Raw genomic sequence first — 18,202 nt, 5'->3', positions numbered from 1 at the left:
GTGTAGGCAAACCAATATTAGTGACATTTTTTCCACTGACTTTGAAAAGATTTGGTGTTAGTAGGGGTTCCTTATGACCTGAAAATGATTTTTAGGGTCTGAAGTAACAAGGTTAAGAAAGGCTGCTCTTTAGACTCACAATGCATGAGAGCAATATGGGAGCCAGGGATGGAGTGATGTCACCTTATAAAAGGGAGGACCTTCATAGCAGGGTTTACATCTACAATGTACATTAACCTTAAAATATACAGTGCACTGAAGGAAACTAGGCTTCCTCCTAGGGAATAAAGACACTAGACATGTGCAATTCGTTTAGTTCCAAATTCGTTTTTTAACAAATTTTGATACATTTGTTCATTTCGAATTTTCGAAATTTCGAATTTCCGCAATTTCGAATTTTCAAATTTCGAATTTTCGAATTTCCAAAATTTCGAATTTTCGAATTTCCAAAATTTCGAATTTTCGAATTTCCAAAATTTCGAATTTTCGAAATTTTTAATTTTCGAATTTCCGAAATTTCGAATATCCGAAATTTGGAATATTCAAATTTCCGAAATTTGGAATATTAAAATTTCCGAAATTTAAAATTTACAAAATTTAAAAAATGTAAAATTTCCGAATTTTCTCATTTCTGAATTTCCAGAATTTTTGGAAATTCAGAATTGAAATTTGAAAAAGAAAATCGGAAATTCGAAAATCCCAAATTCCATGATCAGGAAATTCAAAATTTGAATATTCGGAATTTCAAAATTTTGCAAATTTGGAAATTCAAAATTTTGCAAATTTGGAAATTCAAAATTTTGCAAATTTGGAAATTCAAAATTTTGCAAATTTGGAAATTCAAAATTTCGGAAATTTGGAAATTCAAATTTCGGAAATTCGGAAATTCAAATTTCGGAAATTCGGAAATTGGAATATTTAAATTTCGGAAATTTGGAAATTCGAAAATTCTAAATTTCGAAAATTCAAAATGCCATAATTCGAAAATCGGAAATTCCAAAATCCGAAAATTCGGAAATTTGAAAATTTTGAAATCTGAAATTCGGAAATATGAAATTTGAAAATTCGGAATTCAAAAATTTCAGAAATTCGAAATTTGGAATTTGGAATTTCCGAAATTACGAATTTCCGAAAAATGCGAAAGTGCACATGTCTAAAAGACACTACTCAATCACAATTATAAAGTGCAACAAAGGGAGTTGTGGGGTTCCTAGGGCCTGGTAACACAACCAAGCCCAAAAAAATAAAAAGCACCTTCAATATTTCTTATAGAATTGATGAGATAAAGCTACTGTATATACTGGCCCAAAAATGGCTTTCATTCTTAAGCATAATCAGTAGCCCAAAGCCTATAGCAATGATGTGCAGCCACTAATATTGAGCAACCAAACATCAACTTTTTTTTTAATACTAAATAGTATATACTGTATTCGGATTGGTCAACATGGTATCGCAGAGCACTAATAAACTATGCATGGAAGCAGTGCCGAGAAGAATGGTGATGTGCAACCAATTATGTTATGGTTTACTGCAGCCAGTGGTGTTAGGAGAACATTTCTGATTGGCTGCTCTTGTCAGTTATGTTAACACTCTTGCTGCAGTGGGTAAATAGAGAACATAAAACTAAAATATTCACCTTTTCTGGAGAACATGCTGCTCCAGCTTTTCTTGTGTGCTGCATGAAGCCCTCATAAGGAGTCTGGAGCTTGATTCTCCTCTTCAGCAAAGATACAACCAATGAAGCCATCACTGAAAGGAACTGTGAGCAGTATTTTCTCAGTGGAAGGTAATTTAATCCCTTGAGGCTAGGTTCACACTGCTGCAAATTCAAAATCGCGATTTTACCGCGATTTCGCGGGCGCGGTTTTGCCGCGTATTTTGCCGCGATTTCGGCCGCGATTTAAGAGACATCTGTGCAGGGTTCAATGTAAATCGTGGCCCAAAATCGCAAAATGTTGTACAGGAACTACTTTTTGAAATCGGCAAATGCCGCCGATTTGAGATGCGATTTGACATGTGAAATTGCATCTCAAATCGTACCAAATCTCACCCAGTGTGAACCTGGGCTGAAAAAGAAAATCACTGCTCAAGGAAACTGATCAGGAAAATCTTATCACCTGATTCGAAGCCACGGGTGCTGGCAATGCATAGGATAATGCAAAGTGAAGGAAGGATTTCTGGACAGCCGCACTCCAAAACTTGTTGCTTTTATTTGTAAAACAAAAAACACAGGATACATGCCACAGCAAACGGGGTACAAGCTGACGCACACCAAACCTTAAGCTATGACTAAGCACTAAGGTTTGGTGTGAAACGCGTCAGCTTGTACCCCGTTTGCTGTGGCATGTATCCTGTGCTTTTTGTTTTACAAATAAAAGCAACACGTTTTGTAGTGCGGCTGTCCAGAAATCCTACCTTCATTTCGCATAATTGAATCCCTTAATGTAGCATTTTGCTAACATTTTTATACAAGACTACAGTGGAACCTCGGATTGCGAGTAACGCGGTTAACAAGCTTTTTCGCAATACAAGCACTGTATTTTTAAAAATCCTGACTCGGTTTGCGAGTGTTGTCTCACAACACGAGCAGGATTCAAGCCACAGCTGTGTGCAGTACCGCGTTTGGCCTGAGGTGGGTGGGAGCCAGAGCCAAACAACGCCGATTGAAGCTGATTCGGCGCCGTTCAGAAAGACCGGGAAATACACAGTTCCCGAGCCTTTCCGAGGTTTGTCAAGGTCAACCGAGCTGTCCTTGGGCCTTTCCGTGTGCTTCAAAAGCTCTCCAGCACGCCCCCACCTCTGGCCACATGAGGTATTGCATGCCATTGAACAAATTATTTTCGTTTCCATTGATAGGGAAACTCGCTTTGATATTCGAGTACTTTGGATTACGAGCATTCTCCTGGAAAGGATTATGCTCATAATCCGAGGTTCCACTGTAATTTAATTTGCCTATGTGACAGCTCTGAGCCAATCACCGAGTACCAGTTCCATCACATGGGAGGAGGAATAGGTGGTGAATCATTTGCTCCTACATAGCTGGAAGATGGTTCAGATATTTTCTGTAGAGCTAAAACCATATGGCTTTTGAGTGCAAATATGGGATATGAAGGGATGGGGCATATGGGATATGAAGGGATGGGGCAAACAGGAAAAATGTGAGGTGTGGATGGATTGTGCATACTTTTATCCCACGATTTTTTAAATACTGAGTGACATAATAATAGGATAGTTGATTTTGGTAATAACCCAACGCAATAAAAACTTCCCTGTGGTATCAAAATATAATAAAAAGGAACCCACGTCCATATGAATTCAGTGGCAGAAGTTAGGTGACAGACAAGTGACATGATATATACTTTGGTGGTCTGGTTTTCCAAACAAGTTTTACATTGTTGACCTCCAGGAATTATCACTTATTAACGTGGCTCATTTACTCATCGGCCACAGTTTTTGGACTTCTTTTGTCATCACCCATTGGTCACAATTTTGGTAAGATCCACCCAGCTAAGCTAAACCAAAAATTTGCAAAAGGGACTTTATAACAAGATTTTTGAGGGGAAAAAAAAAATCTGAGGTTAGTACAGTTACTTTTCTTAAATGCGAGACCAGCTCTGTAGAAACAAACACAAAATCCTAGCTTAGATAATAAGGGCAGCCTTGTCAAGATGGCTTACTGCAAACTTGACAAGAGATGCAAAAGACGTCTTGCAGATAAGTAAAACTTACACATTGATGGAATCTTATAGACATCCACAGGAGCGAGCCTCCAGATTATAACATAACCCGTAGCACAGTCTTTAGCTGCAAGAGTATTTTAGGACTTTGTAAATCAAGGTCAACCTCCAAGTCTGAAGTCTTCAAGAAACGTCTACAGTCCAAATTCTACAATTCCCTCTTATTTCTTCCTAGGTAAATCTAGAAAGTGTTCTTTAGAAAATGGCCCAAGAAAAATCTCTGCAGGCTTAGTGAAGTTTTCCCAACAAAAATTCTAACCCAATAAGGAAAGTTAGGTCTTGGTGGCATCCCCACAATCGGCCATCGCTTTGGACGGTGTAGTAGGACAAATCAGTTCCTCTGCAGTTTTCTTGTAATAACTAGACTGAGTGACTTGCTGCCATGCCGGATTTTTATCTCTCTGCCCGGATTTTGTATCGGAGTACGAAATAGGCTATGAGACGCAGCGCGACAAAGAAGACTCCAAGGATGATGAAGTCTAGGTAGAGTTTGGCGTTCTCCACATCAAGTTCCTTCAAAATGGCTTTCGACTTCTGGAAATGGCATGTTTCTCCCTTGTCGCAGTGCAGATCCTCTCTGTCCAGTCCATAAATGGATAGTATCACCCCTTCAAATCCATATCTGGAAGTAGACAAAGTGGGAATTCAGTGAAATAGAACTTTACAACAACAGCGGGACTCAACTTTTTAATCTGAGGGACAATTGGAGGGCCACAAATAAAGTATTGGTGTGGCCTAACTGCAGCTCTACCACAGGGTTTTTTTTTTTTAAATACTCAAATACATTGATAAAGCAAAATGCTTTACCAATGTGCTCTGCAATTTGCTTGCATAATGACCCTGACCTAGTGAACACTCCGAAGGACATAGCAGGTTTCTCACTGTGCTCTTAATTGTATAAAATGACTCATAAAATGCAGACACAGGGCCAGATTCATGTAGATCAGCGGATCTTTAGATCCGCTAGATCTACGTGTTTTACGATCCGCCGGTGCAATTTAGCGAGGCTAGTGCAGTATTCATCAAGCACTTACCTCGCAAATTGCACCGTCGGATCGTAACTCCCCCCGGCGGAATGCAAATACCGCGGCTAGGGGGAGTGTACAATTCAAATCAGGCGCGTTCCCGCGCCGATTTAACTGCGCATGCGCCGCCGGCGAAATATCCCAGTGCGCATGCTCCAAATGACGTCGCTAGGACGTCATCGTTAGCGGCGGGTACGTCAATTGCGGCCATCGGTATTCCCGATCGACTTACGCAAATGACGTAAAAATTTGAATCTCGGCGCGGGAACGACGGCCATACTTAACATTAGCTACCCCTCATATAGCAGGGGTAGCTATCAGCCGCAAAAAGCCGAACGCAAACGACGTTAAAAAAAAGCGACGGGCGGGCGTACGGACTTGAATCAGCGGTTCTCCTCATTTGCATATGCGACGCGTAAAAAAAAGCGACGACACCTAGCGGCCGGCGGGAGATTGCAGCCTAAGATTCGACTGGTGTAAGTCACTTACACCAGTCGGATCTAAGGGAGATCTATGCGGAACTGATTCTTATGAATCAGTCGCATAGATCCGACCGTGGGATCTCACAGATCCGACCGTCGGCTCTCACAGATACGACGGCGGATCAGGAGATCCGCCGTCGTATCTCTTGATGAATCTGGCCCACAGTGTTTAGTACTGACTGTAATGTCTTATGGTGCCAGTTCTCAGTTATAAATAGGGACTTTAGATTGATGCAAAGCCGGTGTTCCGTCAAAATAGCCAATTCACCAAGATCTCCAGTTCCTCTTACTGTAAACCACAGGTGTCAAACACAAGGCCCACGGGACGAATCCGGCACTCCAGGCCATTTCATGTGGACCTCGCACCTCTCCTGCAACTGCAGGAGAGCCTCAGCACTCCTCTGGTCCTCCTCCAGATGCCTAATTTCTTGCTTTCAATCAATGCATCCAGCTTCTTCCCAGCAGCAGCATAATGAAAGGGGGGTGCACTGTGATGTAAGGGAGAGTGAGGGTACTCAACTTCTGATGGTCGGGTGGCTCTTGACATCAAATGTAAGGGGAGGGGATGCGCTGAACATCTAATCTTACAGATACAACCGCCCCCTTTGAGAAAAATCATAATGCTGATGCGGCCCACAATGAAATTGAGTTTGACACCCCTGCTTAAACCATCAGTAATTGGAGATTTCGACGACTTGCTGTTTTGACACAACATTGTTTGTACACTCCAATACTAACCAACAAAATGGCCGCCTCCACGGCCACGACAACTTTTTCCTCCTTGCCATCTGTGGTTTCAAAACAGCAAAGTCTTCGTGTACCGGAGTGTAAACTCTTGCCGGTGTTGTGTCAAAACAGCAAGTAATCGAAATCTCCAATTAATGATGGTTTACAGCACAGGTGTCAGACACAAGGCCGTGGGACAAATCTGGCCCTCCAGGCCATTCCATGTGGCCTTCGCACCTCTCCTGCAGCTGCAGGAGAGCTCCAGCCCTCTTCTGGTCCTCCTCCAGACCCCTACTTTCTTCTTTCAAGCAATGCATCCAGCTTCTTCTCAGCAGCAGCATAAGGAAAGGGGGGTGCACTGTGATGTAAGGGAGAGTGAGGGTACTCAACTTCTGATGGTGGGGTGGCTCTTGACATCTAATGTAAGGGGAGGGGATGCTCTGGACATCTAATCTTACAGATACAACCGGCCCTTTTGAGAACAATCATAATGCTGATGCAGCCCACAATAAAATTGAGTTTGACGCCCCTGGTTTACAGTAACCGAAAGTAATTGGAGATCCTGATGAATTGGCTATTTTGACAGAACACCGGCTGCATTTCGATGGAAAATTTCTTTTAATAACCGTCTGAATTTCGATCTGTCTATGGCTGGATTTAGAGTGCTGCTGAAGGAACAAGTGTCCCCACTGGAAGATTTCCCCTCAGTTCTTGCTCTGGAGACTACTATAAAGTCATGAATTCCTTTCGCTTTCTTTCTTGGTGGTACTGCTCACCAGTGCAAAAAAAAAGAGGAGGGGGTAAATCTACCTAGTGGGGACAGCCATAAAAACTTGATAGGGGTTCAAATTATTCCTACACTATAAAAAAATAATAATATATGAATCTAAATAAACTTTAACAATGGGTATGCCATAAACACAGCGCTACAAATGTTTCATTAAATTTTTTGCATATATGCCAAGAATGAACATAGGGCCAGATTCTGAAAGGACTTACGACGGCGCAGCACCATGTACGCCGTCGTAAGTCCTTATCCGACCCGTCGTATCTATGCGCCTGATTCTTAGAATCAGTTACGCATAGATATCCATAAGATCCGACAGGCGTAAGTCTCTTACGCCGTCGGATCATAACTGCATTTTTCCGCTGACCGCTAGGGGCGTGTATGCTGATTTACGCGTCGAAATATGTAAATCAGCAAGATACGCGAATTCCCGAACGTACGCCCGGCCGACGCAGTAAATTTACGCCGTTTACGTTAGGCTTTTCCTGGCGTATAGTTGCCCCTGCTATATGGTGGCATAAGTGCGGCGCATCAATGTTAAGTATGGCCGTCGTTCCCACGACAAAATGTGTAAATTTTTAGTCGTTTGCGTAAGTTGTCCGTGAATGGGGCTGGACGTTATTACGTTATAACGTCCACGTCAAAACCAATACGTCCTTGTGGCGTATTAGGAGCAATGCACACTGGGAGATTTCCACGAACGGCGCATTCGCCGTTCGTGAAAACTGTCAATCACGTCGGGTCACAGAAGATTTACATAAAACACGCCCACCTGTCCCACATTTGAATTAGGCGGGCTTACCCCGGCCGATTTACGCTACGGCGCCGCAACTTACGGAGCAAGTGCTTTGAGAATACAGCACTTGCCCGTCTAATTTGTGGCGGCGTAACGTAAATCGGATACGTTACGCCGCCGCAGAGATATGCCGCTGGACGAGAATCTGGCCCTTAGTATTCATTGTAATATAAACCTGGACATTGACATTGGGTGCAGGATGTCCTAGAGTTTGTTCCTTGATGACAGATTGACTTTTAGTAACAAAAAAATAAGACCAGCATAAGACTAATACCGTACCTGACGTAGGACATGTAAGACATCCACTGAAGATAGGTAGGAATAGTGTCAAAGCTAACAAAGAATCCTGAAAAGAGGAGAACTGGGATGGCAGTCACTGGACCCACAAAGGTCGCCACCTGCAGGACAAAGGACTCTGTTAGATAACAATGTCTCGTATTAATTCTGCATGCTTCAGTCTCATCCCAAACAAACACTCTGACCCTGCTATGTAAACTAAATTATGCATCATATTTCATATATATATTTAAATTGACAATTTGTATTAGATTTTTTTCACAATATACAACATAACAAAAAGTAGAAGAAAAGAATATATATCAAACAAGGACATCTGATAGAGTTCACAACAGACCGATGCGCTATAACATCTATATATTTTTATATACATTATATATATATATATATATATATATATATATATATATATATATTGTGACAGGAAGTCAGGTAAATCTGTGGGTGTTGTCACAGGCGAGAGATACATTTGTGCCTGGTTTAGACAATACACCAATTGTTATTAGGCGTCAGCTGCAGATGTAGCCAGAAAAAGGTTTAAGGGCGTTGGAAGACTTCAGCTGTTCAGAATGAGGCAATTAAGGCCTCTATAAGTAATCCAGAGGATTACCACTGATTTGCTGCATCCTGAGTCTTTGTGAGTAAGGAGAGCAGTGCCAGAAAGTCTTCTGAGGAGGTGAGGAGAGGATTGATTTTTCTGTGTGATAAAAATCAAAAGACTATTGTTTTTCTGCTGTATGACCAGCAGTGTCTGCCCAGCACTAGGCTGTGCTAGACTCCATAGATAGGTTCCTGTGTGGTGAAGGTAGACGCCCAAAGTGGCCAGGGTTTATTTTATGTTTGATTTTGTTTATGCTGTTTGGATGCTTGCACTTGTTTCCAGCAAGATGGAAGAATAAACCAAATTCTTTGTTTTCAACCGTCTTCGACTGCCTGTCTGTATAAATTCAGTGTGTAGTGAACCCATCCAGGGGGTCACACACCCCGCTACCGAGCTAACCCCTTACAATATGTATATATATATATATATATATATATATATATATATCGTCACTTAGAAAACTTAAAAACGGAAAATATATATATATATATATATATATAAATATATATATAAATATATATCTGCATACTCTATGCAGTGGAACCTCAGATTGCGAGTAAAGCGGTTAACGAGCGTTTCGCAATACGAGCGCTGTATTTCTAAAAATTGTAACTCAGTTTGCGAGTGTTGTTTCGCAAGACGAGCATGATTCAGGCCAAAGCGGTGTGCAGTACCGCGTATGTGCTGAGGTGGGGGGGGGGCACTGGAGCCGATCGGCGCTGTTCGGAAATGCATGGAATTGCCCGAGGACAGCATGGCTGACCGTGGCAAATCTTGGGAATGAAGTCTTTCCTAGGCTTACTGAGGTCTCCGGGCCTTTTCACCCGTTTCCGAGGCTCTCCAGAGCCCCCCGCCTCTGGTCACATGCGGTATTGCATGCCAATGAAGTCAATGCAGAACAAATTTTTTTAGTTTCCTTTGACTTCAATAGGGAAACTCGTTTTGATATGCGAGTACTTTGAATTATGAGCATTCTCCCGGAACGGATTATGCTCGTAATCTGAGGTTCCACTGTATTACCAAAAGTATTCAGACGCCTGCCTTTACACACACATGAACTTTAATGGCATCCCAGTCTTAGTCTGTAGGGTTCAATATTGAGTTGGCCCACCCTTTGCAGCTATAACAGCTTCAACTCTTCTGGGAAGGGTGTCCACAAGGTTTAGGAGTGTGTGTCTAAGTAAAATGAACTTACCTGCAATGAAGTGGATGCGGCACCTATGAGGAGGCCTAAAGACTGCGCCACCAGCGATGTCATTGTACCGAGGGCGGAAAACAAAACAAACCGCACTGCGTCCGAAGGCTGTGCCGTCATCCAGTACACAATGCTGCAGTACGCTACAGGGAACATTATCTGAAAAGAAAACAGAAAAACGTGATGTCATTAGTACGTGCGCCACAGAGCGCAAGCAACGTTATGTCCACTTGCTGGTTTTCTTTTCGACTGTGAGCTGCAGCAATACCATCAATGAAAATTGTAGATGACAATGGGCTAAATGTATAATGAATTGCTTGTGAGCTGCTGCTGCTTGGATTTACCCCCTATTTAGGAGGCCAGGACCTAAATGTAACCTTACTGATTCAGATTCTTGTATAATACCCCTTGTTCCTCTATAATTGGACATTGAGTTGACCATGCATAGTAAGCAAATACAATTTGCAAATTGATTAAGAAATCAAGTGTTGTATACAACTTCTGATACCTTTAATCTGGTGATGATGACCAGAATCATTCAACGCGCTTTCCCTGAGCTAAGGCTGTCATGGGCACACCCATGCTACCATACACACACCCCTTAGGGGGCATCATAATACCGGCTTGGCTTTAGATTACTACTACACATATGTTTTTAAGCCAAAGCAATATTAATGTTTTATAAATAAACTACTACTAAAGATCGCATCCATGGCATAGGATTCCCAGAGCACTATGGTCTAATTATACAAAGAGCCCAGCAGAAGCCATTTGCTTCTCGCCAAAAGAGAGAAGCTGCTAAGGAAGGTGGACTGCGAGAGATGGGTCTATGCTTGTACTCATTCAGCTGTGTGCTTGTCTTGCGCTTTTGCGCTCTGTAAACAACTGACACACCCCCTGGTGGAATCATCATGCTGGCTTGGCCTTAAGATTACTACTATAAATATATATTTTTAAACCAATACTTTTTATATAATATTAATGCTATATAAATTAAAGTATAATAAAGAGTGCATCCATGGCACAAGATTCCCAGAGCACTGTGGGTTAACTATATGAAGAGCCCACCAGATGCCATTTTCCTGTTTGATACTCTCTAATGCCTAGTACGCAAGCGGGATTTCTGACGGGAAAGATTCAGTCGGAAATCCTGAGGGGAAAGCCGAGAACCTGCTCGGTAACTTTTCCCCCTGTACACACTAGAGGTTTTCCCGTCAGGAAAACTCAGATGAGAGCTTTGGTCGGTAATCTCGACCGTGTGTATGCTCCATCAGTGTTTTTCCCATAGGAAAACTGCCAAAAACTGCCAGGAAAAAGTCAGCCGGGAATGCCGGCGGGAAAGAGGAGAGCAGGTTCTCTTTTTTTGGCCGGAGGTTTTTGGGTGTTTTCCCATCGGAAAAACTGCAAGGGATTCCTGGCCAAAAGCTCTCCTCGCAGTTTTATCATCGTGAAAACCGGCCGTGTGTACCAGGCATAAGAGAAACATCTGAGCCAATCCAACACAGCCGGTATGGAGGGTGGATTGCAGGAGAAGGGTCTATGCTTCTACTCATTTGGCTGTGTGCTTGTCTTGAGCTTTTAAGCTCAGTAAACAACTGACAGACCCCCTGGTGGCATCATTATGCTGGCTTGGCCTCAGATTACCTCTACACATATACTGCATTTTTAAACTATTTTTATTTTTACTTTTTATATAATATTAATGCTTTATAAATAAACTTATAATAAAAAGTGTATCTGTGGTACAAGATTCCCAGAGCACTATGGGTTAACTATACAAAGAGCCCAACAGACGCCATATGCCTGTTTGCTTCTCTCCAAGAGAAATGTCCGAGCCAATCCAACAGAGCCAGCAGGGAAGGTGGACTGCAGGAGAGGCGTCTATGCTTGTACTCAGTTAGCTGTGTGCTCCTCTTGAGCTTATGAGCTCTGTAAACAACCGACACACCCCTTGCCGGCTTGGCCTCAGATTACTACTGCACCTATCTTTTTAAACCAAAGCTTTTTTCACTATTTCTATAATATTATTTTTTTTTGGAAATAAACGTATAATAAAGATGCATTTGTGGCACAGGATTCCCAGAGAACTATGGGTTAACAAACAAAGAGCCCGCCAGAAGCCTTTTGCCTGTTAGAATCCCACCCATACATTATTTCAAGTAGAGAAAAAATAGGAACCATAACCAGAATAGCAAAAATGTTTTAAGTACAATCAAATGGCATGACAAAGGATGTTACATTATAACTCCATGTGTTTCACGGACTATGCTTTATCAGGAAATCTCTTAGGTGTGATGATGCAAGAGACTTAATGTTGCAATCAATGGGGTAGATTCAATAAGCAATTGCGTCTGCGTAACCATAGTTACGCAGCGCAATTGCTTACTTGCGCCGGCGTATCGAATGCTCCTGATTCAGGAACCTCGATACACCGACTGCAGCCTAAGATATGCCTGGCATAAGACTCTTATGCCGTCATATCTTAGGCTGCATTCTTACGCAGGCCGCTAGGTGGCGTTCCCGTAGTGGTCAGCGTAGAGTATGCAAATTGCATACTAACGCCGATTCACAACCGTACGCGTGTCCTGCGTACGCAGTTTACGTTGTTTGCGTACGTCGGTTTTTGCGTAAGGCTGCCCCTGCTATTAGCAGGGGCAGCCAATGCTACGTATACCCGTCGTTCCCGCGTCGCGTTTTCGAAAAATTAAGTCGTTTGCGTAAGTGAATCGTGAATGGCGCTGGACGCCATTCACGTTCACTTTGAAGCAAATGACGTCCTTGCGACATCATTTACCGCAATGCACGTCGGGAAAGTTTCCCGACGGAGCATGCGCACTACGTTCGGCGCGGGAACGCGCCTAATTTAAATGATCCACGCCCCCTACGGGATCATTTAAATTGCGCGCTCTTACGCCGGGCATTTTTCAGGAGCGCCCACGCAATTTACGGAGCTACTGCTCAGTGAATCAAGCGTAGCGCAGGAAATTTACGGAGGCGCAGTGGCAAAACGGTGCGCTGCGCCTCCGTAAGAAATGGGCAAATGTACCTGAATCTACCCCAATGTATTTGAATTTACATCTACACGATGAACATTATCTTCAAAAAAACAAACAAAAAAAGACAGGGGACACTGTGACCTCATAGAGAAGAAGGGGGAGGGGTACATATCACCCCAGACTCTCTATAGGAAATCAATGCAGCACTGCAACCCATGGGAGACCCAGAAAGCATACCTTAAATGACAAATAACATGAAGAGGCAAACCTCCAAATGGTCTCCAAAATAGTTCCATTTTGGAACTATTTTGGAATATGTTGTAGTTCTGCATTGTGTTTTTATATAGGACATGGTCTATCTTAACCTGTTTCTGTGTTGCTAGATTTGGGCCCTGATAGGGTCTGTTCCCTCATATATGCCCTCCTGTGGGATGAGAGCGTCTGAGGGTGATGTGTTCCCTACCCCCTTCCTATGAGGTCACAGTGTCACCTGTCTTCTCTTTACATCAGTAATATAGCATTTATTATTATTATTTTTTAAATCTTAATATTCATCATGTAGATGTAAATGTTTATTGCAATATTATGTTTTTTATCACCAGCACCTAAGAGATCTCCTGATGAAGCATAGTTGGTGAAACGTGTTGAGATATAACATCCTTTGTCATTCCATTTGATTGTATTTTACAATTTTTCGATATCCTGGTTATGGTTTCTATATTCGCTGTACTTGAAATCAGTGGCAGGTGGTGGGTTATTTTTGTTTTTTGGGCCGGCAAACAACCAACCACCCCCCCCCCCTCCCCCCAAGTGGTGCCCATCACCTCCCCTGCTGTTTGCCAGCTGGTCCGGCACTTACCCCATTGTGGCGGGTGGTGGGGAGCAGGCAGAGTGGTGCAGCAGCTTTGTGTCTTCTCCTCTATGGAGGCTTCCAGCTCCTCCCCTTCTCCTCCTAGGCATCCACTAGGATCGCCTGTCCTTTCAGCCGGTTGTGTGACCGGTGTCAAAACCCGCTTCCTATTTGACCAGGAGGAGGATCAGTGTTACAACAGCGAATATTAATTTCAAGACCAACTGTTCCGAACACATGTCGGAATCATTAGTTTGGGAGGCTCACAAGGCCTATATCAGGGGCATACTGATCGCAATAGGATCAGCAAAAAAAAAAGAAACTAAGAAAAAATATGATGAGTTATATAAAACTATCTTGGATCTTGAACAGACCCATAAATTAACAGGAGAGCAGGAAGCGGAGCGCACCGTTATCTTAAAAAGAGAGGAATTAAGAGATCTCATTGAATATGATAATAGAGCGGCATCTTACAGACGTATGAAAGAGAACTATCAATGGGGTGACTTGTCGGGTAAATACCTAGCAAAAGTGTTTCAAAACAAATTTAAGGGTAATTTTATAGAAAGTATTCAAACAGGCAAAGGGAGTAAGGTACATACAACATCAGAAATTGCAAGAGTATTTCAAGAATACTATGGGAAGTTGTATTCGATATCGCAAGGGGACACCTCAGAAAAAACAAAAAGGAGAAGTGTTAATACAAAAAAAATTTTAAGTAACACATGTCTAAATAAAATACCAGATGACAAAATTAGTTTTTTAGAAGAACCTATAACGGAAATGGAAATCCGTAATAATTTAAAGGAGTTGCCAAAGGGGAAAAGCCCAGGCCCCGATGGGTTAACAATTGCATACTATCAAAAGTTCAGTGACATTCTGATCCCCAGGATGTGCTCCTATATAAATGGTATCGGTTTAAATTGGGATATTCGTCAAGAGGCTTTGGAGGCTGCAATTACAGTAATCCCTAAGATAGGTAAAGATCCCTCCTTATGTTCTAGTTTCAGACCCATTTCGCTATTAAATGCAGACGTAAAATTATTTGCCAAAATCTTAGCAGGGAGAATGAAAACAATCATGAAAGATTTAGTACATACTGACCAAGTAGGTTTTGTCCCCGGGAGGGAAGGTAGGGACAATAGCATCAGAACACTTCTGTTGACACAGATAATAAAAGATAGTAAATCCCCAGGTCTACTCCTGTCTATAGACGCCGAAAAGGCTTTCGACAGGGTAGACTGGGGATTTCTATTGAACACATTGGAGTTTATCGGGATCGGTCCAAAAATGATGGGGTGGATAAGCGCTCTGTATAAACACCCAACGGCAAGAGTTAAGGTGAACGGGACATTGTTAGGGACATTCGAAATGTTCAATGGGACTAGACAGGGGTGCCCCCTGTCCCCTCTTTTATTTATTTTATCTTTGGAACCATTGCTGGCCGGGATTAGAAATAACCCCGACATCAGGGGGATTCAAACAAATGATGGAGAACATAAACTTGCAGCGTTCGCCGACGATATCTTATTATTTATAACGAATCCAACTATAACACTCCCGAATCTATTAAAAACCCTCAAATTGTATGGAGACGTTTCTAATTTTAAAATCAATCCTCTAAAATCAGAAATCCTCAATATTAGCGTGAACGCACAGGACGTACGGAGATATAAGCAAGAGTTCCCATTTATTTGGAAAGATACCGAGATAAAATATTTGGGAGTCAATATTACATCATCCCCTGACCTAATTTACCTGCAGAATTACATACCATTATTAAATGATATTAAAAAAGATTTAAAGAGAATTGCATTGAGACAAAGATCCCTACTAGGGAGAATAAATTGTTTTAAAATGTTTACTCTCCCTAAGATATTATATATAATGCAAATGTTACCAATCGCATTACCGGGTGTTTATTTTAAAATACTAAAACAGTTACTAAATAGGTTTATATGGCGGAACAAAAAAACGTGCATAAGTATGGAGGTGTTAATTAGAGATAAGAAACAAGGTGGCTTGGGGGTACCGGATATTTACACATATTATAGGGCTATTCACATGGCACGGGTGATTGATTGGGTCAGAGATAACAAAGAGAAAAGGTGGGTGAGAATAGAAAGTTGTTCAAATAAATCACGGTTAGGAAAAGAGATTTGGATACCGCCACATTTTAGACAAATAAATCTGCACATGCACAAAATCACATTGGCATCCATATCTATATGGGATAGGGCACACAAAAAACATAGATGGGGCTATAATTCCCCACTAATCCCTTTATTTGACACAAATTTTTTTGCACCAGGGAAAATGGACCTGTTTGGTAACTGGATTAAAAAACCAGATGCACAATTAAAAGACATATTAAAAGATGGCAAAATTCTTACCTACCAGGAACTAAGTAAAAAAAAAGAATTGTTTGAGTTGAACAGGTGGCGATATTTGCAGTTGACGCATTTTGTAGATTCCCTCCCCTCCCCCCTGAGGTCAGATAGACACTTGCTTCCTTTGGAGCGTCTGTGTCTAGCTCCAAAGGGAAGGGGCGCGATTTCCGCAATTTATAAAATATTGATGGGATTGAAAGACCCCGGTTTCCCTCCTTATATTAATAAATGGGAAGAGGAATTGGGAACGGGTAAAACCGAGACAGAGGTCAGGAAAGGACGCATACGACTTCATTTAATTGTGCATTGATCGAAATGAACTTTAAGTGTTTAGCACGATGGTATATAACCCCGGCCATAGCACACCGTTATCAAGACGACACCTCCAAATATTGCTGGAGGGGTGTCTTGAAGTGGGAACTATGTCACATATATGGTGGACCTGCCCAAAAATTAAAACATACTGGAATAATGTATTATTGGTAATTGAGGAGATAACCGGAATTAAAATACTTCCTGATCCATGGGTCTGCTTGTTCCATGGGACAGAAATGTCAACTAAACAGTACATGAGAACTTTACTTCCTCACGTACTAGATGCAGCAAAGAGCTTGATTCCCAAACAATGGAAGGACCCTATGAGCCCGACAGAGAAGAGCTGGTTTTGCAGAATCAATGATATATATTATGCTGAACAGCTCAGGTACATGGGAGAGGAAGGAGAAGGCGGATTTAAACGGAAATGGCAGGACTGGGCTAATTTTAAACTTGCACCAAGGTATATAGATAGGATGATAGATATAGAGTAGTAAGGTTAATGGGCAAAGAGTGATTCAATAGGAGACAGATTTCCGGAGATAGGGGAGGGCGGGAAGGAGGGGAAAAGGGCTGGGGGTGGCTTGAGGGTGGGACGAGGGGTGGTTCGGCTAGGGTAAACCAATGTATCTATTTATGTATTTAAGCATTTTTTCCTTTTTCTCCTTTTGTATATTTACTGACATATGTTTAAGAAAAAAAAAAAGGGGGAAAGGGGAAAAAAAAAAAAAAAAAAAAAAGGGAAGAAAATGAAATGGATAGATAAATAAATTTTCCAACCATGATGCGAACTAAGGAGACTGCGAACTGAACGCAAACTGATTGAATATCCTGATAGTTCTCTGAGGCGGAAAAAAAAAAAAAAAAAAAAGAAAAAAAAAAAAAAAAAAAATGACAAATAACATGAAGAGGCAAACCTCCAAATGGTCTCCAAAATAGTTCCATTTTGGAACTATTTTGGAATATGTTGTAGTTCTGCATTGTGTTTTTATATAGGACATGGTCTATCTTAACCTGTTTCTGTGTTGCTAGATTTGGGCCCTGATAGGGTCTGTTCCCTCATATATGCCCTCCTGTGGGATGAGAGCGTCTGAGGGTGATGTGTTCCCTACCCCCTTCCTATGAGGTCACAGTGTCACCTGTCTTCTCTTTACATCAGTAATATAGCATTTATTATTATTATTTTTTAAATCTTAATATTCATCATGTAGATGTAAATGTTTATTGCAATATTATGTTTTTTATCACCAGCACCTAAGAGATCTCCTGATGAAGCATAGTTGGTGAAACGTGTTGAGATATAACATCCTTTGTCATTCCATTTGATTGTATTTTACAATTTTTCGATATCCTGGTTATGGTTTCTATATTCGCTGTACTTGAAATCAGTGGCAGGTGGTGGGTTATTTTTGTTTTTTGGGCCGGCAAACAACCAACCACCCCCCCCCTCCCCCCAAGTGGTGCCCATCACCTCCCCTGCTGTTTGCCAGCTGGTCCGGCACTTACCCCATTGTGGCGGGTGGTGGGGAGCAGGCAGAGTGGTGCAGCAGCTTTGTGTCTTCTCCTCTATGGAGGCTTCCAGCTCCTCCCCTTCTCCTCCTAGGCATCCACTAGGATCGCCTGTCCTTTCAGCCGGTTGGGTGACCGGTGTCAAAACCCGCTTCCTATTTGACCAGGAGGAGGATCAGTGTTACAACAGCGAATATTCATTCGCTGTTGTAACCCACCGGGGTGGGAGCAGAGCGCACTCTCTGCAACCCGAGCCCACCCTATATTGAAGCCTATTAGAGCCTCTGACTGCTTAAAAAAAAGCCCCCAAAGCATTGGAATGTGTCCGTGTTCTAAAAGGGGCCGGAGTCCCAGGGCTCGAGTCCTGCGGGAACGCGTGGGAACGACGTCCCTGCACTATTTTTACAGCAGGAACGCGCGTTCCCTTTGCAGGACTAGCCGAGCCGCCCGAGCCGATCAGAGTCCAGCCTGGCCTGTATGAGGTATGCGACACCCT

The 18,202-nt window shown here is 42.2% G+C and overlaps 1 protein-coding gene across 1 annotated transcript in view; it reads right to left on the bottom strand.

Annotated features, from left to right (window-relative positions):
* Window positions 1-2,871: 2,871 nt before the first annotated feature.
* Window positions 2,872-18,202, bottom strand: part of ABCG1 (ATP binding cassette subfamily G member 1) — a 176,358-nt gene continuing 161,027 nt past the window's right edge. The window contains exons 13-15 of the mRNA XM_040339028.1: window positions 9,647-9,805; window positions 7,833-7,951; window positions 2,872-4,359 (exon numbers count right to left, since the gene is read on the bottom strand). Of these exons, the coding sequence (XP_040194962.1) occupies window positions 4,131-4,359; window positions 7,833-7,951; window positions 9,647-9,805 (507 nt within the window). The 3' untranslated portion in view covers window positions 2,872-4,130. The remainder of the gene's footprint in view (window positions 4,360-7,832; window positions 7,952-9,646; window positions 9,806-18,202) is intronic.

The sequence above is a fragment of the Rana temporaria genome, chromosome 2 (genome assembly GCF_905171775.1).
Source record: "Rana temporaria chromosome 2, aRanTem1.1, whole genome shotgun sequence".
Classification (NCBI taxonomy): domain Eukaryota; kingdom Metazoa; phylum Chordata; class Amphibia; order Anura; family Ranidae; genus Rana; species Rana temporaria.
This window is presented reverse-complemented; position numbering and strand designations above follow the sequence as displayed.